The sequence below is a fragment of the Erpetoichthys calabaricus genome, chromosome 9 (genome assembly GCF_900747795.2).
Source record: "Erpetoichthys calabaricus chromosome 9, fErpCal1.3, whole genome shotgun sequence".
In the NCBI taxonomy this organism is placed as follows: Eukaryota; Metazoa; Chordata; class Cladistia; order Polypteriformes; family Polypteridae; genus Erpetoichthys; species Erpetoichthys calabaricus.
In genome coordinates this window covers 100,640,319-100,661,126 of record NC_041402.2, presented here as the reverse complement: position 1 = coordinate 100,661,126, position 20,808 = coordinate 100,640,319, and the positions used below count along the sequence as shown (strand labels likewise).

General features: G+C 36.9%; 1 protein-coding gene across 1 annotated transcript; it reads left to right on the top strand.

The window, feature by feature from the left end:
* Positions 1–1,840: 1,840 nt before the first annotated feature.
* Positions 1,841–19,243, top strand: LOC114658013 (gamma-enolase). Its single transcript, XM_028810034.2, has 12 exons — positions 1,841–2,263; positions 3,274–3,359; positions 4,211–4,306; positions 4,483–4,541; positions 5,564–5,633; positions 5,760–5,893; positions 6,047–6,269; positions 8,912–9,109; positions 9,237–9,438; positions 9,638–9,746; positions 14,633–14,691; positions 18,788–19,243. Exons 2-12 carry the CDS (start codon positions 3,275–3,277, stop codon positions 18,855–18,857), a joined length of 1,305 nt encoding a protein of 434 aa, XP_028665867.1. The 5' UTR covers positions 1,841–2,263; position 3,274; the 3' UTR covers positions 18,858–19,243.
* Positions 19,244–20,808: the final 1,565 nt, after the last annotated feature.

Sequence of the window (20,808 nt, the reverse complement as noted above, 5' to 3'; positions counted from 1 at the left end):
TCAAAAAAGTCCCTATTTTAATTTAAGTAAAGGGTACTTAAGGCAATGATTAGATAATTATTGCAGTTATTAATGTTTCAGCTGGCAAAATTTCCTTTAATTAATGCATTGTGTAGTTTCTCATTTCTTAACCATGTCTGAAGATATTTCCCTTGGTCACAGAAAAGATGTTACTGTTTCAGAAGGGGCAAATTAGAAGTCTGCATCCACCAAGGAAAATATCTAATGAGACATTTCACACAGAATTTGGTTAATTTGGTCAAAACTAATTATTTAAACATAGTGTTAAGCAATGGTGAAAGGTAAGTCCAGATTTCCCCCATTCCAGTGTGATGGGTGCATCAGGGTAAAACAACAAACTTGTTATGCATAGTGTCCACTGTACAAGCTTCTGGCAGTAATGTTACAAAATAGGGTTGCTTCAATTGGCCTCGTCTAGGCTTAGCAACGTTATGCAACAATAAAATGAAGTCAGTTAAATACCTGAATCAGCTGAATGAAGTTATCCTATCAATTTTTCTTCATGATGGCATGGGCATATTCCAGGATGTCAATGCCAAGGTTCATCAAGTGCAGACTATGAAACAGTGGTTAAAGGAAACATTAAGAATCATTTTAACAGATGAATCTGACCTGACCTTAACAGCACTGAAAACCTTTGGGATGTGGTGGAGAAGACGTTACATAGTGGTTCGAATCTCCCGTCGTCAATGCAAAGTCTGTGCGAAAAATTAATGGAAATCTGGACAAAAACAAATGGTGAGATGTTGTAGAAATTCTTGTCGAAACAGTTCCAGATGAACACGCTATAATCAAAACTAAAGACGATTAAACAAAATATTAAAGTGGGCAATTTTTTTTTTTTGACAGGCAGTGTACTTATTATTGCTTATTGCAAAATCTCAAAGACATGTAGATTTGGTTCATTCATGACTTTAAATTAGTCCATTGATTTTTTTTGATGAATTCGTGTCAGTTGCAATGAGCTTGTGCATACCTTGTGTCTGATACTTCCAACAAGCCTGAAACTTTATTAATCACGTTCAGTAAATGGATGGATCTCCGTGCTTTTTATGTTTCCCTATTTTTGTTGTAAGCATTGCTGCTGCATTATGGATTAGCTGTAAACAAGCTGAACTGTCTGAAATTAAAATATCAATGCTACGTTCTAAACAGTGGAAAATGAATACTTTTCTGGGATATCATAGAGAAGTAAAGGCTATGTCGGAGCAAAACACATAAACTTAATAAGGAAATTGTCCCTCAGCCTAGGACTACAGGGGTGCAGTCCTGAAAGATAATATGGATTTGCTGCCATCTTCTGCAGCTGTAGTGTAAAAGGAGAGGAGGAGCTGCTGCTTTGCTGCAATGCGGAAGTCTCCCCCACCTCCTCAACCCCGGTTCATGACGTCACTGTGCATTTTTTTTTGCATCTGTGAAAGAGCATCGTTTGCAAATGGCTTTTCTTTTTTAAGTGTGTCTTTTAATCCTATATATAATATATTGAAGATTGACAGGTGTTAATTTTGCTCATAGAAAGCCAGCCTGTGAGTTTTAAGGAATTAGTGAAATTATTTTAAGTTCCCTAGTTAGGGTATGTAGCATTCAATATAAAAAAGAGCACTTACATTAAAGGTGCTATATCAGCTACACTGCTAAATTATGTGGGCTGTTTACAATCTGCTGAATAACCAGTTGTGTTATCTTTCCCCCATGTTCTATGGCAAGTAAGAAATCCCTTTAATTCAGGACACTTGGTCATGTGATGTTATCCCCACGACTGCTGTGGATCAGCCAATTGGAGGCTACATCCATCACGCACCTCCCCTTTCCATCCAGTTTTCCTTCACTTGCCTTGGCAAGGGCAAACACATTAACTGGGATGTTGATAAACCAATTAAATTAAAAAGGATTGCTGCTAAAAGGCTGTTTGTCTGTCTGTCTGTCTGTCTACTTCATCAGCCATATCTATAGCATCTGCTTTGTGCATTGGTCATTAAAGCCAAACCGTCTATTAATGCTCCCTTCTCAGGTTAACAATAGTTTATTCACATTATCCAAAATCTGCATGCAACCACCCCCTCTCTCTCTCCTCCACCCTTCTGCTGCCTGACAAGATAAACTGCATCTCTCTCCCTCTCTCTCTTTCACTTGCTTGCTCACTTACTGCCCCTTGCTTACTCTTTCTCCACCCACACCACCTCTCAGTCTCTCACTGTCACAGTTTCTCGATCCTGAGCTAAAGAAGAGGAGCAAACTGCAGGTAAGTCATCTTTTCATTCTCATGAGTCTTCAGATGAAATGCACCTGCACGTGTGCTTACAAGATTTGACAGAGACCATGCTAGACTGATGGTTTTGCTTTTGCAAATGACAAAAATATTAATGGAATATGAAAATTGGAGCAATGTAATTTAAAACTTAATAGGTTATTTTTTAGCTGTTTTTCACCCTTATTTGTATAGTGCCTTTATAAAGATTTTATTGCAGCTTCTTCTATTTGCAGTATTATCACTGACTATTAATATAGTGCTAAAGTGACAGATTCATATTCCACTTTTTAAATGTATCTAGTCATACTTGGTTAACTATATATATTGAATAAATTCATGTTTTGCATTGCTTTAATACAGTAGCTTGCAGTTACTATGCTCAAGGATTCGTTTTATCGTATAATGTAATAAACATTGTCAACAGTCCGTTTATCTCGTCTAACCTAATATTGAGGTCATGTGTTGAAAGGCAGTTCAGTGCTATTTACTTCACAGCTCTAAGCACTGCAGCATTGCCAAAGCTTACGTGTTAATAGCAACATTGCTAAATAACCATAAGTAATGCTCCTGTTTGTCCTTTCACACAGTAAGCAGTATTCCAAAAGGCAGATGACATTTACATCCTACAGTGACTGATATTGTGTGTGTCATTCTCTTGGTTTGCCTTTTTCCAGAATACTACTTAATTTGCTAAATAAAAGTCTCTCCTCCGCAGACATCAGAGGTGCACTCTAATTAACAGCTGGCTTGGCCGTCACTCTCTTATGCCTACTTGTACCCACCCCCTGTTTGTTCTAGCAGCAGCACAGATTCTTATAGAAATCCTACTTGCGTAGGCCCCTGTGTCTGCCACACAGCAATGACTGTTGTTTGAACTTTCAAAAGTAAATTTTTTTCTTGCCAGTAAACAGAGTAATAGCCAGTTGTCACAGAATGTGCAAGAAAAGAAAAGTGAGAGGAGTAGAGCCAGTGATGATTTGAATCTTTTTTTTGGTTTATAGGATGTCTATTATAAATATTCACGCTCGGGAGATTCTGGATTCCCGTGGGAACCCTACTGTGGAGGTTGACCTCTATACAGAAAAAGGTAAAATTAAAATTATAAATAACTGCACCTAGGGGTAAGCCCACAGAATCCCTCTAGAGTTTATTGATAGCAGGAGAAAGAGGTATTTTTGCATATAAGTATATAGTGCCATTCTTTCCTTCATTCATTATTAATTTATGTATTTACTTTTTATACTGTAATTACTTTTTAATGCTGACCAGTGTAGCCTTTTTAAACCCGTTTACTTCAGTCTCCATCTTCTTGTCCTGATAGGGTTCATGGTGGTGGTAGCACACCAAGCTGGACAAACAAAACCACCCTTTGCCTGGCAAGATTCTTAAGGTGCTTTTGGGAAGGTCCTGAGTATTCCCAAGCAAATTATCTAGCATGTCTAGAGTGTACTCCCAGGTGGTTATGGCTGGTACATTTCCTGTAGGGGTGCACCCAGGGGGCACATTTACTTTAAGCTCAAACCTCCTCACCCGGCTCCTGTCAATCTGGAAATCAGTGTTTTAGCTTCAAAGTCTTCCCAGATTTGCAAGCTCCTCACTGCATTTTAAACTGATATTTCAGTAAAATTTATCTATTGAAAAGAAATTAGTTTTAATTAGTGAATATTTTTGCTTGTCTGATATAATTATATATAATACAATAAAATGTATTCTGATTGATTTTTAGCTCACTTAACATCCACAAATGACATGTCCATCCAATATTTTTATACTACAAACCAGATTTCTTTTTTTGTTAATGAGGTCAGTTAAACTTGTAGCTTTGCTAAAAAATAAATGAATTGCATTACAAGGACGCCCTCTTCATGCACATTCAGTGAAATCCTATGCATACAATGTGAAGGTTGTCTACACTCACCTTGTGTCTTGTGTTCTAAGGGATGTTTCGTGCTGCTGTTCCCAGCGGTGCCTCTACTGGGATCTATGAAGCCCTGGAGTTACGTGACAATGACAAATCCCGCTACCTAGGAAAAGGTGGGTACCAGTTACAGGGAAAAGAGATATACAGTATATTAATGACTTTGAATGGTAGTAAAGGAAAGGAAATGGAATGCTGCGACTGTCTTCTCTCCTGTGTCTTTTTTTGACAATCTGTGTATTTATTTCATGCCTCTTGATTAGCCAGTGATGTTTCCTGTTTTCATTTCTAGGTGTTTTGAAAGCAATCGATCACATTAATAATGAAATCAAACCAGCACTAATCGATTCGGTAAGACACTCTAGACACTTCTTATACTTATTTCTTTTGTACATTACCTAGTTTTGAAATATTATTCAAAGGTATTTAGACATTCAAGGACATTAAATAAAATCAAAATAAAAACAATTTTGTTATTCAGATTTTCATACATCTTAATAATTCTACAGTAAGTAATCAGTTTGTTTTTCTTACTCTGTTTATCATTATTAAATATGGGAACCACTATATAAATCACCACCAACAAACTGAAGCACATTCAATGAAATACAAAATATAAACACCCAGGAAGTATACAATTTAACAACTAGTGGCAAAAAGAGCAGCATTACAATTATTGTGTACTCAAAGTATTCCCAAACTTGTTTGATCTAGTTCAGGATGATAGGCAAGGCTGCCCCAGCCTGTGTTGCCTGTCATAGACAGAACATCGAAACAGGTCAGTCTAACTTGAGGTGTACTCACTCCCCCTGGGCCAATTTTAGAATCTCCAGTCTATGTAACAGCCTGTTTCTGACAAAAGGGGGAAAAAAACTCGAGCAGACATATGGAAAATGTGCAAACTGCACACAGGATCCTGGATCTGTGAGGAAGCAGCACTAACTCCTTTTTCCGTCTCATTGTGTGCTCAATAAATTTTCTTTCTTTTGATATATAGAACCTTACATAGATACCTAAAAAATCATATTTATGACTTCAGATGTTTACCTATATTTATTTTTTAATTAAAGTCAGAGGCAGGGATTACATCAGCAGCTTTGTAGGATAAAATCCCGTGCATTGACCATTAATCATTAAGCCACACTAGCTGTTCAATGCAGTTGTCATGAAATTAATGCATTTTATATAACAGAGGAATTGCAGATCAGAGTCACCAAAAGTGTTAAACAAAATTCAATAACAGCAGAACATTTTCGATGTATACTTGATTTACAGTAAGTAGTTAGGAAATACAAAGTCTACAAGGAAAAAGTTATAAAGATGAAGGACAGAGCCAAGCCTACAGTTATGTATGTTTGCCTTTCACCTTGCAGGAACTGTCAGTTCTGGAGCAAGAGAAACTCGACAACATGATGCTTGAGTTGGATGGAACTGAGAATAAATGTAAGATTTAAATAAAACAGACAACTGTTTCAAATTGGCCTGTTCCACTCATCCCCCATCTGTGTCTCTGATGGAATTTCATGAAAAAGGCAGCAAACTTCTATCTACCCTTTTGTTTTCTATCAGCTCAGTTTGGCGCAAATGCTATCTTGGGTGTGTCTCTTGCAATCTGTAAAGCTGGTGCTGCTGAGAAAGGTATTCCTTTGTATCGTCACATTGCTGACTTGGCTGGAAACACAGACCTTATCCTTCCAGTTCCGGTATGAAAGTTGCACCTGTATCTCTACCTCTGTTTGCCTCACTTCAGCTTTCTATCTTTCTACAAAGCGTTGTGTTTCATTATTAGATTTGTAATGTTGATTTTCAAATTTACTTCATTTCTACCCACTCTTTCTTTTTGTTTTATTATTAAGGCTTTCAACGTCATAAATGGTGGATCACATGCAGGTAACAAGCTTGCCATGCAAGAATTCATGGTGTTACCAGTGGGAGCTGAATCTTTCCGAGATGCTTTGCGTGTGGGAGCAGAACTCTATCACACACTTAAAGGTGTCATCAAGGACAAATATGGGAAGGATGCCACCAATGTTGGAGATGAGGGAGGATTTGCACCCAACATCCTGGAGAACAGTGAAGGTTAGTACCTCTAAATATGTATGCCGCCAGTATTATGTCAGTTTTGGATTATATGCCCACTTGCACCTTTTAATGTTAAATAGTAATCAGTCATTTTAAATTTTATGTTATGCCATCATCACAACGTCCTTTTCAAATCCAACTCAAAACCATTTGACCATTATCTAAATGATCCTATCTCTATTAGGCAAGTGAGAGGAAACTCTTTAGTCCATCAAACTCCTTTGCTTTGCTAATAACCAAGATACTTTTAAACACTTTTATAAGACCGAACTTCAATTACATGTCTCAATGAGTGAGTGTTAGGCAGGAATCAGCCTTGGAAGGGACAATACACACACTGTCATTCACAGTTTGCTGATTTAGAATTACCAGTTAAATCAAAAATGCATGTTTTTAAGCCATGGAAATGAAATTGTGTCTTAAAAAAAGGACATGGGGTTTGGGGAGAATATACAGTACAGACTTCATAGAATGACTAAATTCAAACATTTCAAGGTCAAAATACAAAACACACAATCATTCAAATGTATGATAGACCACAGTGAAGTATTTTAAAACTAGGATATATTTTATAAATTATTTTTATTGTAAATATGCATATTAACAGTAAGACATGATAAACAGTATAGTAAATCTAGCCATTAAGTATGACAGACAAACTACAAAAGAAATTATAAACAAATAGAGCACATCTGAGCTACTAGGAAAGGTGGATTTAAAGACAAAATGCAATTAGAGTTTCGTTCTTTTGACTGATGGAGACTCTCTGTCTGACATAATGTGTGCTCATTTAATGGTGCCGATGCTTTAAACCTCCCTCTGCCTTGTGCTGCTTCTCATTTAACCCTTGGATTTTAAAATATAATATATTGTCTGCATCCATCCATTTACTGTACCTGCTTTGTCCACTACAGTGTAATGAGCTGTGAAACTGGGATTCTTTTATTTATGTACTGAACCTACTAATTCTAATATAGGATTGATCCATAGATAATGAATTGTAAAAAGAATTTTTGGGAACAACTGGAATGATTTTAGGCACCAGTCAGATTCAACACTTGTTTCGTGACCAATTACAAAAATTAGATTACTTAAGTAAACTGCCAACAACTAAATCATGTCTTCATTGGCCATTCTTCAATATCCCATTCTGTCTCTCTAGCAAAGTCTGTCTATTCACCACCCAGGGTCATCAGACCTATGCAGGGTGTTCAGGGACTGTGTTTATCATTACATTTTTGGCAACATCAGGTTGAAATACAATTAAACTACTATCTGTAAATGAATTACGTGGCAATATTTTGTATTTTCTTACCTCAGTCTCTTTACTGAATGAGACAGTAATGAAAAGTGAATTTGGGAATATATTACACTATTAGAAATCTGAAGCAATATAGGATCAAGGGGGGCTTGAACTTATACATATCATTATATGGGAGACAGGAACCATCCCTGGATGTTGGCATTGGATTATTGGGGAGGTACTGATAGGAGTGAAACCCGGGTGGAAAAACAAAAATATGTAAAGTATTCTGTGGGTGCTGGGATTTGAAATCGGAGACTGGGAAGCATCACTCCTAATAGCTATACCACAAAAAAGTTGTGAAAACAAAATATTAGTCAATTAATTTTTACATGTCTCAACTGCCACCTGAACTCCTAAGTGATATATTTTACCTCTTAATATTTATGCAGTATAGGGGTAAGTAATTCAACAGTTTGCCCATGTTTCTGCACAGAGCTTATGGAAGAATTCATTAGTTCACAGGTGTCGAGCTCCAGTCCTCGAGGGCAGCAGTGGCTGCATGTTTTCATTCTAACCATCTTCTTCATTAGTGAGCCGTTTTTACTGCCAATTAACTTCTTTTGCTTTAGTTTTAATTAACTTGACTCAGGCCCCTTAATTGTCTCTTTTTCCTTAATTAGTAGCCAAACAATAATGAAACATTAAACAACCCACCATATGACAGAAAAAACAGAAAAATCAACAGATTTGGAAATGTCTGCTGTGGCAGAATGAGAGCAGCAACAAGCCATTGAATTAAATAATGGGCTTAATTAACAGTAAGAATCAGCTTCTCATTAAGAGACTGGTTGGAGTGAAATTGGTTGGAGTTTGAAATCCCAGTTTAGCAGGTCATCTGTTGGCTCGTTTCATGTCTCATTTCTGTTTGGCTGCCATTTAATGAAGAAACAAATCAATTCAGAGGACTTGAATCCTTAAAAACAGGGCTATTAAAATGAAGGGAAAAGGAGTTAATTAGCAGTGAAAACTGGTCGCTGATTAGGAAAAGGGTTAGAATGAAAACCTGTAGCCACTGCAGCCCTCCAGGCCCGGAGTTTGACACCCCTGCATTATTTAAATATTCTTAAAACATAAACTATAGTAATCTTCCTCAATGCTTAGAACCACCCATTTCTACTAGCATGAAATGTTTCACTATTCTATTAAACTTTTTTTTAAGTAAAATAAAATGACTGATTTTATTCTGCTCTACTTTAAAAGTGTACAGCTTTACATCTATTTTTTTCTGAAAAAAGAAGAGGTTTTAACACTAGACCCTTTATAGTATTTTCTTTGTCAGAAGCCAATGTCTCAGTAAAAAAATTCTATTCACCCTTCTGGTTCTTCCTCCCAGCTTTGGAGCTACTAAAGACTGCCATTGAAAAGGCTGGTTTTACCGACAAGATTGTAATTGGGATGGATGTTGCAGCCTCAGAATTCTATCGAGATGGAAGCTATGACCTTGATTTTAAGTCTCCTGATGACCCTAGCCGATATATTTCTTCCGATGAGTTGGCTGACCTTTACCAGAGTTTTGTCAGGGATTACCCAGGTATGTACATTCAGGTATAGGAGGTTGCTGTCATTAGTCTTCCTGCTAAAGAATTACAATGCCTCTTCTTCTCCTCTCCATAGACTGGGAATCCATTGTCAACAAATAACTGGCCATTCTCTTTCAGTGGTGTCAATTGAGGACCCATTTGACCAGGATGACTGGGACGCATGGAGCAAGTTCACTGCAAATGTTGGAATTCAGGTTGTGGGTGATGACCTCACTGTAACTAACCCTAAACGCATTGAAAAGGCAGTGGAGGAGAAAGCCTGCAACTGTTTGCTTCTGAAGGTCAACCAGATTGGTTCAGTGACAGAAGCCATTCAGGCGTAAGTCTCCTTTTGGTGGAGTGATTTTACTCAATAGCAGGTACCCAGTGGAAAAATTCTGTCTTGACTAGTATTTTCTATATGTTTAGCTCTATAGTAGCATTTTAGACTAATTGTGAAAACTGATGCAAGTGCTTTTTTGTCAGGGAAAAAAACTCCCCAAAACTTAGCTGTATGTCTTGTTATATATTGGATGCAGGTGCAAGCTTGCCCAAGAGAACGGTTGGGGAGTGATGGTTAGTCACAGGTCTGGTGAAACAGAGGACACTTTTATTGCAGATCTAGTGGTTGGACTGTGTACTGGACAGGTGAGCATTCATATTTAATATTCCAAGCTATCAGGTGCACTGCACCCTTTGATACTGTACTGGTGTATGTGCCTTGCCGCATATTTACTTTATTAAGACCTTTTTGAGCTTCCCCTTTGAAGCTCACCATGTGTGATCAATTAATATGATGAATATTAATCTATGAATATGTTATTTGGCAATTATCAGTTTTCCCAGTTTTTAGTGTTTTTAATGTGCGCGTGTATAACGGGCCCTGTGATTGAATGGTGCTTTATACAGAGTTCCTGCCTTCCTTTTTTTTTCTGTCCATATACACTCCCCTGTGAAACAATGATACATTAATTTTATTTTGCTCACTGTGACCTCTACATGTTACTATTGTAGCCTGTGGATAGTGGCTACCTAATGGTTAATGCTGTCTTAGAAATCTGTATTTAGTATTAATAAAACTTGAGGAGTGATATTTAAAACTTTCATTCTTTCAATGTCCATCTCATAGTTTTTTACTTGTTTAAGTGACTATAAGCAGTCTCAGGCCTTGTTAGGATACCGTAAATTTCTGATTTCCCCAGCACATCTGTTGGCAACTAGTGGGCACAATAAAAGGTACAATCTGTTCACTTCCATACTTGCCTATCCAAGTCAGGGCTGAGAAAAGCTGTGCCTGTCCTAGCAGCAAAGAATGCAAGGCAGGAACCAAACCTGGACAGGGCAGTATATATTTGTAAATTTAACATGTACTTATACAAACTCCTCTAAGACAGTGGTCCAGCTGGGCTGTTTACTGCTGTGGACCAGTATGGATATTATTATCTTTGCATATTTGATTTTGTTGTTAATTCATATAACGTATAGGCTCAGAATTAATTACTGTTGTTTCAATATATTTCTTTTCACAATTTAAGCACAGGAAGTTGAATGACTTGTTCTGGGTCCTACATTAAGTCAGCTAGGGGATGAACAGGCAGCCAGTGGCGTGGCGTAGTGGGGGCGGCAGGGCGGCACGCCCCGGGCGGCACTTTTAGGGGGCAGCAAAATTTCACAATAAATAATAATAATATCTTGTAAAAATTTGAACCATACCTAAATAAGGGGGGGCGGAATTTTCCTCTGCCCCGGGCGGCTGACACCCATGCTACGCTACTGCAGGCAGCCTTATGGTTTACAGTTTAATATTCTAACCACTAGGTCATACTTTCTGCCACTAGCTATTTATATTATATTAAGCCAATCCCTGTGTTTTGATCATCCATCTCCATTTGCTGTTTCTGTCTTTCTTTTTAGCTGTTGCTGCAGATGCAGAGTGATAAGGCAGGCAATTTGCATGAATTTATACAGATGTCATCTTTTTCGCTGCTAGCTATGCTCAAAGACAATAATGTTTTCATCTTGTTAAAATTTCCTTAAATTTGTTTTCAGTATCTGAAGCCATTCAGTTTTTCACAAAATCAGAATATAGAAAAATTAACTAATTTTAATTTTCACATACAGCATAGGGTTTTTCAGTTAAATCCTATCTATTAATATTTTGATGAATGTTTTTGCTGTGAGGCACTTTACATTATTTTTGTATATGATTCACAGGCCAATTCACTAATAAACAAACTCTCTAGTTGACTGTAAATAGCAGTCTACCATTTTCCAATCCCATTACAATTCAGCTACAAAATATAGTTTGAACTTTTCTGAAGTTGCTTATTTTAACAGAGAATCACAGGGAACTGCCACCTAATCAAGGAGCAGTAGGCACAAAGCAGGAACCAAGTATGGACAGAGTGCTAGTCCATGGTACAGCTTGCTCACTCACACACTCTGTAACTGTATATATCATAATTAAAGTGCAGTGACTGAGTCAGCCTGTGTTACACCGTGAGCCAGTCGTGGAAACCAATCTACAATTAAAATATCACTGACACTATTGTAGAGCCATCTTAAAAGTTTTAAATTTAATAGATTGAGCATAGGATCACTTTTATTTAAATCTGGCCACACACAGTAGGTTTTAGCTATGTACAGTATTTTTGCACCATTAGCTATGGTTAATGTCATTGACACATATCTCCAGTGTCCTGGGTTCAAGCCAGCTCATTGTGACATTGAAATGGGTAGCAGGGTAAAAAAAATGGGTGGATGAATTTGAGATGCTTTTGAGATGGTATCATGATACTTGCTGCTTCCTCAAAACACTGGGAGCTTGGATTTGGTGACCTTGGCAAGTCACGCCCTACTTACAACCCTTTGCAAAAAAGGTCATCAAACCTCTCCTTTGTTGGATAGAACTTCAAAAACGACTAAGCCAAGAAGAAAGAGCAGCTCTAAAAAAATTCTAAGTTAAAGATGACAGGTCCACGACTATGCGAAGAAGAAAGAGCAGCGCGTCGAAAAGAGACCCAAAAGCCGGAGAGAAAAGAATGCCAAAAAAATGCAAATAAATAAAAGTAATAATCTATGTGCAAATTCTGATAATAAGGAAAGTAAGAAATCACTAAGCGAAGAAGAAAGATCTGCAACGTCTATCGCAACATTACATTATTAATGCATATCTAAAAGTCAAAGCTAATTGTCTCTTTATTAAATCGAATCAAGCAAAACTTAGAACGGAACATATGCAAGGTCTCATTGATCACGTTCAAAATTCAAATATCAATAGTTCAGACAAATTCAAAATAGGTAAAGCAGTATTATTACCATCATCATATCAAGGTAGTCCAAGAGCATTGCAACAGTTATATCATGATGCAATGGCAATATTCAGATTGCCAATATCCAGATTTATTTATTACAATGACGAGTAATCCACAACGGCCAGAAATCCGCATATATTTGAGAACAATGCCACCGGCTACACCGGCTATGGATATTCCCACTTACAAAAGTAGTTGTTTTATCAGAAAGTCTTATTTTTATTGAATTAACTCGAAATGGCGTTCGGACAAATCAGAGCATACATTTACACGATCGAATTTCAAAAGCATAGTTTGCCTCTCATGCATTTATAGGTTACTTTGCAAAATAAATTAGCCTATTAACTGCTGATGACGTAGATCTATTTGTCTGTGCTGAAATTCAAAAAGACAAACATATCCTGAATTATGGTACAGTCATTAAATACATGTCTCACAGACCACATTTAAAAGATTCAGTATGTTCAAACGACAGATATGACTAAGGCTGGCTTTCCTGATATTCGCCGAAGAGATAATCGTCACAAACAACACACTTATCACGGAAAGAAAGATGGAAAAATGGTGGTGCTCGAGAATTCAATGATTGTACCATATAACCCTTATTTTGCTCAAACGATTTGGTTGTCATAATAATGTCGAGACGAAGTTCAAGCTTATTTAGATACTCGGTACCTCAGTGCAATGGAAAGCGGGAGGCATTTAATGGAAAAGGCAAGGCACGGTCGAAGTCATTCTGTTGAATTATCACCGATGTATTTACCAGGTCAGAATATGATTCGATTTAAAGAGGAAGAAGCAGAAGCTTTAGAGGTAGCGAAAAATAGAAATACAAAATTATTGGCTTATTTTAAACTTAATAAAACAGACGTAAATGCAAAAAAATATGTATGCGCATATTCCTCAACATTACACATGGCAGAAACAAAAAAGAGTGTGGCATCCAAGAAAAATTAATTGCAAAAGTGTTGCTCGATTAAATATTGTATCACCAAAAGATACCGAACGGTTTCATTTAAAATTGTTAAGTGAATCGAAATGAACAACGTATAGATGGAACTACGTACGGTAACTTCTGTAATGATGCCTGACAAACTAAGGCACTTCTTCGTGTAATTAATTAAGTACAGGTAGCCTACAGGTGAAGTTAATGCTTTACAATTATGGAAAGCGTTCAAAGAACCATTAGCCGAAAAGTCGAATGAACAAACGGCTATTTCGATCATCAAAGAAATATTAGAAGCAGAAAGATTTAATGATGCAGCAATTTGGACTTCCACAAGAAATTAAGGAATCAGAGGTAAAGAAAGAGATAACAGCAGACGAAAATTTAACAGTGGAAGACCATCACAAATTATATCAGAAAAGTTCCATTCCAAAATATTGTTTTTATGAAGTTTTTAAGTAAAAGTGAACATAATGCATATGTAACAATTCCATTGAAAAAAACAATCAGTGGTTGGCTCGAGCAGGGGGCAGAGCCCCCTAGTCTTTTTAAAATTCAATTACACTTGAAAACCTAACAAAAATCATCAGTAACCTCAGCCATTGAAAATATGTAGATGTTGTGGATTGATGGTGGTTCAAGACTATAAGCATTACTGCTTGATGCAGATATATACAGTACTTCTGTCAGTTAGAGTTAAATTCATACTTGTTTTGTATAGTGGTATGACTGTATGATATTTTGAAATGCTTAAGACATATTAATAAGCACTACAACTATTGGTTTTGACTTTTTGACTTAGTATGAGTAAGTATAATACATACATAAATGTGATGTGTGATGCTTTGGCAAACTATCTGTGGCTGTTCTCTATCTTACACTCAAAGATACTTGTATAAGGTCTGGCTCCCTGTCACCCTGAGTTACATTAATGAAGTTACCATGGACATAGCACGGACAAAAGTAAATCAAAATGTGCAATAGAAGAAATGTGAATTTTCAGGCATGATATCAATGAGAAAAAGATAGAATACACATGTGGTACAATGTGAATTTTCTATTTGATTCAGACTTTCTACCAAAATCTTTATGTAAATAAAAGTAAATGATATATAGTTTCTGTAACTAATAACTAACCAAGCCTTGAATGGATGAAACTGGCAAAGCCTAATTTTGCATTATAACTAAAAACTCAACCTATTGTTTTCATTGGTAATCCTTTGTTGTTTTCCCACACAGACTAACTTTGGACCACTTGTTTCTTTCTCTTACAGATCAAGACTGGGGCTCCGTGTAGGTCTGAACGCTTGGCAAAGTATAATCAGTTAATGAGGTGAGCAAATTTTCTACATACATAATTGTTACATTTTATGTATGATATGCAGCAGTTGGTGCTTACATTCAAATCTTGGCTCCATCAATCCCTGAGTAAAGTTGGGACCCCTATACGTTTGAGTGGTTTTTTTTTGTTTTGTTTTTGTTTTTGTTTGTATTCTCTAATTTCTTCCCACACAGTGAAAGTTTGTATGTGAATTTAGATTGGTGGGTTAGATTGATCCAAATCTGTATGTGTGAGTGCACCTTGTAATAATCTTATGATCCATCCACAGTTGGTTCTCGCCTTTTAATTGGAAGAATCCATGACCAATAATTGGAACAAAGTGATTGAAACTTAATCATTTAAATAAAAAGTACCATTCAGCCAGTACTATTACATATTCTATTCAAAGCTGTGTGGCAAAATTAGTGGACAAAGCAAAAAAAGATGTGAGGTACCAGAGAAGTAACATTAAAGTGGCACAGTTATAAAGATTCTCATTTTCATTCTGAGCCTGATCCTTGTGTGACAGTAAATATTAACTTTCACCCAAGTACTTCACCTTCCTCTCACTTACTTCCAACATAGATTACTGTAAATTGCCCTGGAGTAAGTGTCTCCTACAGTGGCAGTGGAGTGGCAGCCCACTTACGTCGGATGATGCAGTGATAGCAACCAGGTCCCTAACATCTAGTGACACGTATTCAGCACTCTGCTTAAGACAATTCATAGGCCTCTTCTTAGTTTAAAATTCCTTGTAGTGTAATGCTGAATGTAAAGAAAAACAATTACTTGTAGGCAGTATAGACTAACAAGTAAGGTAGAGGACTATAAGACTGTTAGATCAATTTGAACTCTTAATGCATTGTGCAATTATAAGAAAATAAATTAACCTGCTAATTTTTACAATATACAGTTGCTGACATGAAAGGGGTACAAGAAAAGAGTGGATACCTATTTTGAGCATCCATCCATCCATCCATCCATCCATCCATCCATTTATTTCCAGGAAGACTTCATGTTATTATATGGCAAAAATGGACCACAGCCTGAACAGAGTGTGGGGACCAATCCTTGATGAGGTTACAGTCCATCATAGGGCAAGACACCTAATCAAGACAACCATTATTTCACCATAATATGACAATTGGTGTCAGTTCTGGTAGTTTCAGCATTTTAGAAACAGCTGTCCTCTTGGGATTTTCACATACTACACTTTCTAGAGCTTGCTGATAATGGTGTGAAAAACAAAAACATCCAAGCAGCAGCAATTTTGTGAGTAAGTACATTTTTTGAGAGAGCTCAAAGGAGTGTTGCCAAACTGATATAAACTAAAGAAATGTCACATATTCTCAAATAACAGTCCCATACAATAATGGGGTGCAGAAGGGCATCTCTGAATGTACATTCTGTTGAACCTCAAGCACATGCACTACAACAGCAGATGATCATGTCTGGTACCACTCTTGCGAGCTTAGAAGAGGAAGATAAGCCTATATTGGATCAACAAAATTGGATTGCTGAAGATTACAAACATTTTCCCTTCTTTGACATATCTCAAATGCCTGTGTAACATGCAGAAGATAGGATTAGAATTTCCAGTAAACTGCAGGATTTCATGGAACCTGCCTTGTGCCAATGTTACAGGTTAATGGTAGTAACATAAAGGTGTTGGGAATATTTCTAGGCCCATATTATGCTGCTTAATAAAATCTAAATGTCATGGAGTTCTACTAGACAGCTAAGCATTTTTGTTGACCATATGCATCCTTTTGCAGCCACAGTCTGCCTGTTTTTCAAATTGATACTTTCAGCAGGACAACGAACCAAGTCACAGAGCACTCATCATCACAAGCTGCGTTTGCAAACGTGATGGCGACTCCATTTTACACCAGTGGCATAAACAGTCACTAGGATTTTATGCAATAGACCACTTTTTGGATGAGATAAAATAGGAGGCTTGCAGCATACCGTAAATGTATGGCCAAGAAACTATCTAAGGACTGCATGATGCTATCTAGTATGCATGGGTCAAAATTCATATACAGACTTTAGAAAACTGTGTTGAAGCCATGCATTTCAAAAATACAGACTGTTCTGTAGACAAAGGGAGATTGTACCCGGCATTGTAAATTGTGGCTGCACTTAATAAAGTGGTCACTTACTACATATAAAATAATAATAAAACATTGTCACATCAGCTTGAACCAATTCAGTGGCATGGATGCTTAGAGCTTATCTCCATTAATTGAAAAAAAGACAGGACATTGTGCTCAGCCTTCACAGGATCCACTCATGCACACACCATTCAAATGTAGTTGGAAGACATTGCTGCATTAGCAACTGGCGTATAAAAGACCCCATTGTCTCTGTGTTTAGGGAGCAGCTACATCCAGGACATTTTCCCCATACTGAAGGATCTCTTATACATTCTGTTGATTTTTCCGTTCCGCTTGTCCTTTTTGTTCTATCCTTGGGTTCTTCTCCAGTACCATAACACCCCTTTCTTCATTCAATACTTATCCCAAAAGAGAAACCCACTACAATATAAGATAGATAGATAGATAGATAGATAGATAGATAGATAGATAGATAGATAGATAGATAGATAGATAGATAGATAGATAGATAGATAGATAGATAGATAGATAGATAGATAGATAGATACTTTATTAATCCCAAGGAGAAATTCACATACTCCAGCAGCAGCATACTGATAAAAAACAATATTAAATTAAAGAGTGATAAAAATGCAGGTAAAACAGACAATAACTTTGTATAATGTTAACATTTACCAACCCCTGGGTGTAATTGAAGAGTCGCATAGTGTGGGGGAGGAATGATCTCCTCAGTCTGTCAGTTGACCAGGACATTGACAGCAGTCTGTCGCTGAAGCTGCTAAATGAAACAAGGAAAATTTTTATATTATCTGTTTTAATTGTTAAGTTTATTTTCTCATTTGTGCTTGTTACTAATATTATTTCACCCAGGAAGCCATTTATTAAAAATAAAAATTAGATACTCTTTGTCTTAATTCTCTGATGGCTCCAGTACTGATGCTGTACCACTTGATGTGAATCTCTTGACCTCTTGGCTCTCTCTCCCACCAGTCCATGTTCACTTCACTGAAGGTCTCCCATGCACATGATAATTGGGCTGATTGTTGCTGCTGTTTTAGCAAAAGCCAGCCCCATTCATAGGGCCAAATTCTGTGGAACTCCATGGTGCATTGGCTCTGCTAGCAGCTGTGTGCTGCTTTGATTGTCCAAGGCTTTCTCCAAGGTCATCTATTCTCTATTACTGTACCTTCAGATGTTGCAGAATGTTTCCTTCCTTTTCATGAAGGGTATTGAGTTCATCATTAGCAGAGGATGCAATCCTGTCCTCCCTGTAACCATCAACACTGTTTTTTTTTTTTTTTAATTACCTCCACTGCCTCTTGCACTGTCTGCTTCTTGGTTGTTTAGGGACCATCCAGTGCCAACACCTTAATTCCTTGACTATAGTCCGCTGTAATCCAGGCTGAGTAGTCTCCATAGTTTTATGTCATTATGTCTTTTTTGTGTGTATCATCCATTTTTGTGGTGCTGTTGAGAATGGTTACTTCACATCTCATTTCACACTCTAATGGTTCTGTTTCCTTAAGCAATTCAGACTATTTTCTTTATAAAGAAATATTTCAAATGGTTTTTCCTTTGTTTGGATTAAGCTGGTTTAGATATTTATTGGTAGATGTTTTCTACTTTTATACTACTTAATGTTTCTTTCCTTGTTCATTCAGTTTTCTTAAAATGTATTTCCTTTGCATGAAACAGACATAATAAGGAGCTTTTTACATATAAAATATGTTTTTCATATATAGATATGAAGAAGATACAGTGTTTTGAATTTGTAATCATTTTGTACATTTGTTTTAATTTGAATTGATGCTAGTATTCAAGCATTTGTTCATTTTTTTTTGTCACTACATCATACACTTCAGGGTCATGTGGGGCTAAAGCCCATTCCAGTAGCATCAAACACAAAGCATGGTTGCCCTGCAATGTCTCCTTAGTTAAACATGAAACAATGGTGACAATGTAATATGATATTAACCTGTCTTCTCCTGCAGAATTGAGGAAGAACTTGGAGATCAAGCTCGATTTGCTGGGCACAACTTCCGAAACCCCAGTGCACTCTGAAAGAGTCTGAATATTACAAAAGAAGCCAAGCAGCTTGCTGAGAGAGACAAAACAAGTATGCAAGATAAAAAAGGAAAACAGAAATGGGCAATCCAAGTAGCACTGCACGTGATGTCACTAAGTCCACACCTGTGCGTGACTTTCTTCCTGTCTCTCTAGCTCTTGCATTGCTCTTCTGTCATAAGCCATTGCTCAAATTAACTTGTATATCTGCCTTATGCTCATTCCTTTTCTCTTACTTCTTTTGATTCCCTGTTATACTTTGTTTGAAAAATCCTGTTCTGCATTTTCTTCTGAAAGCAAAAATAATAAAGCAGATTTAAGGAGGCACACTGTTTCATGGCACTGACAAGTATGTGACAATTAAAACACAGTTTTCACCTCCAGACCTGACTTTGTTTTTTTCAAGTGCAGTTGTCAAACTAAATGTTTATTATTAGATATTGCACTCATTTTTCACTTTTTTCTGACATGTTCATATCTCACTTGCCGTGTGTGCTAATGTGTGTGCGTGTATGTGTGTGTTTAAATGTCAGATTCCTGCCTCCTGCTGCTGGGATAGGTGCCTGTTCTCCAAGACCAGTAATTGGATTACTCAAGTTAAGAAATCAGCGACTGATATTGTGGCACAAACAATGATTTAGACCAGATTGTATGATTAGTGTTCTTTTACCATTTAGATCAAATTCCAACTTAATATCATTTTCATTATGGAGTCCAAAATCTGTCAGTTTACTGTCTCCAAATTTCTGTGAAAGGTTTTCATAATAGTGTATTGTGGATAAAGTCTTAAACCAGAAGGTTTCAGATTCAATTTCTCCTTTTAAAAATCTGCATGTCTCCAAGTGAGTCACTTAACCCATCTGTAAGCAATTGCACTCTGTCATACAATTGTAAGTCATCTTGGATAAAAGACTCCCAGATATACAGTAATTTTGACTTATGTGTTCATGCATCATGAAATACTTACAGTAGGTCTAATCTGAATGCGTTAAAACTGTTATTACTACACCGGTGTTCAAGTACTGGAGTTACAGTATTGTCACCACTGTATATTCATGTTGGTTCCTCTTAGATGAACAATCTCAGACAACCATAAAGCTAAGAAGGTAAAACGAAAATTGAAATTGCAGCCTCTTACTTTACAAATACAAGCAGTTATTTTTCCTTGTTGTTCACAGGCAGATTGGGTTACAGGCTTCTGTATTATTGTAGGCTTCATATAACACATTCTGTTGTCTTGGAAACCATGCTAGAGGGAGTTAAACTAGAGCCTTTGGGAACAGGAGACAGAGGGAAGTACGAAATCAGGTGATCCAACTGTGAGACCTGGAACATGGATGATTGGTTATTCAAGTTTAAAATGTAATTATTATTAAAACAAATACAGCTTTTTCACCCAGTCTAATTAGAAAACATACCAGTGTAAAGACTGCATCTCTTGGATGGTGTTTTATTGCATGCTATAATTATGTCTTATGGTTAGACAGTTAGTGGTTTAAAATCACTGCAATGTGATTTATAATACTCATGTACATAATGAGACAATTGATTGAAATTCTCATATATTTACATTATATTATTTGTACAATCAGATCAATTTGGTGTTGTTATGTGCTGGAGTATACCATATAATACAATGTTATCCCATCCTGGGCTTTTCCCTGCCTTTTACAACCCTGATTTGCCTTATTTGGTGGTAATTAAGGTGGATGAATTTAGGAATGGTTTATAGCAGACAAAATGCTTGTTTAACTTTTAGGTGGCTTTATATCACATTAAAAGTTTGGAGGTTATTATGAAATTAATTGAGAGAGAAAGGTGTTAATTGGGATAATACAAAGTGCCAATGAGAAAAAAAGGTAAATGTTGCTGCCACTCTGGATCTTCCTGCACAAATAGTTGCCTTGTCTATCAGGTGCGGGAAGGGGGGGCTCACTTACTTGCCCAC

What these genes read in the sequence shown, in the direction of transcription:
- LOC114658013 (XM_028810034.2), top strand. Translation starts at nt 3,275, where the DNA reads ATGTCTATTATAAATATTCACGCTCGGGAGATTCTGGATTCCCGTGGG. An exon ending in TGACCTCTATACAGAAAAAG is followed by an intron (nt 3,360 to 4,210) that starts GTAAAATTAAAA and finishes TTGTGTTCTAAG; the next exon opens with GGATGTTTCGTGCTGCTGTT. An exon ending in ATCCCGCTACCTAGGAAAAG is followed by an intron (nt 4,307 to 4,482) that starts GTGGGTACCAGT and finishes TTTCATTTCTAG; the next exon opens with GTGTTTTGAAAGCAATCGAT.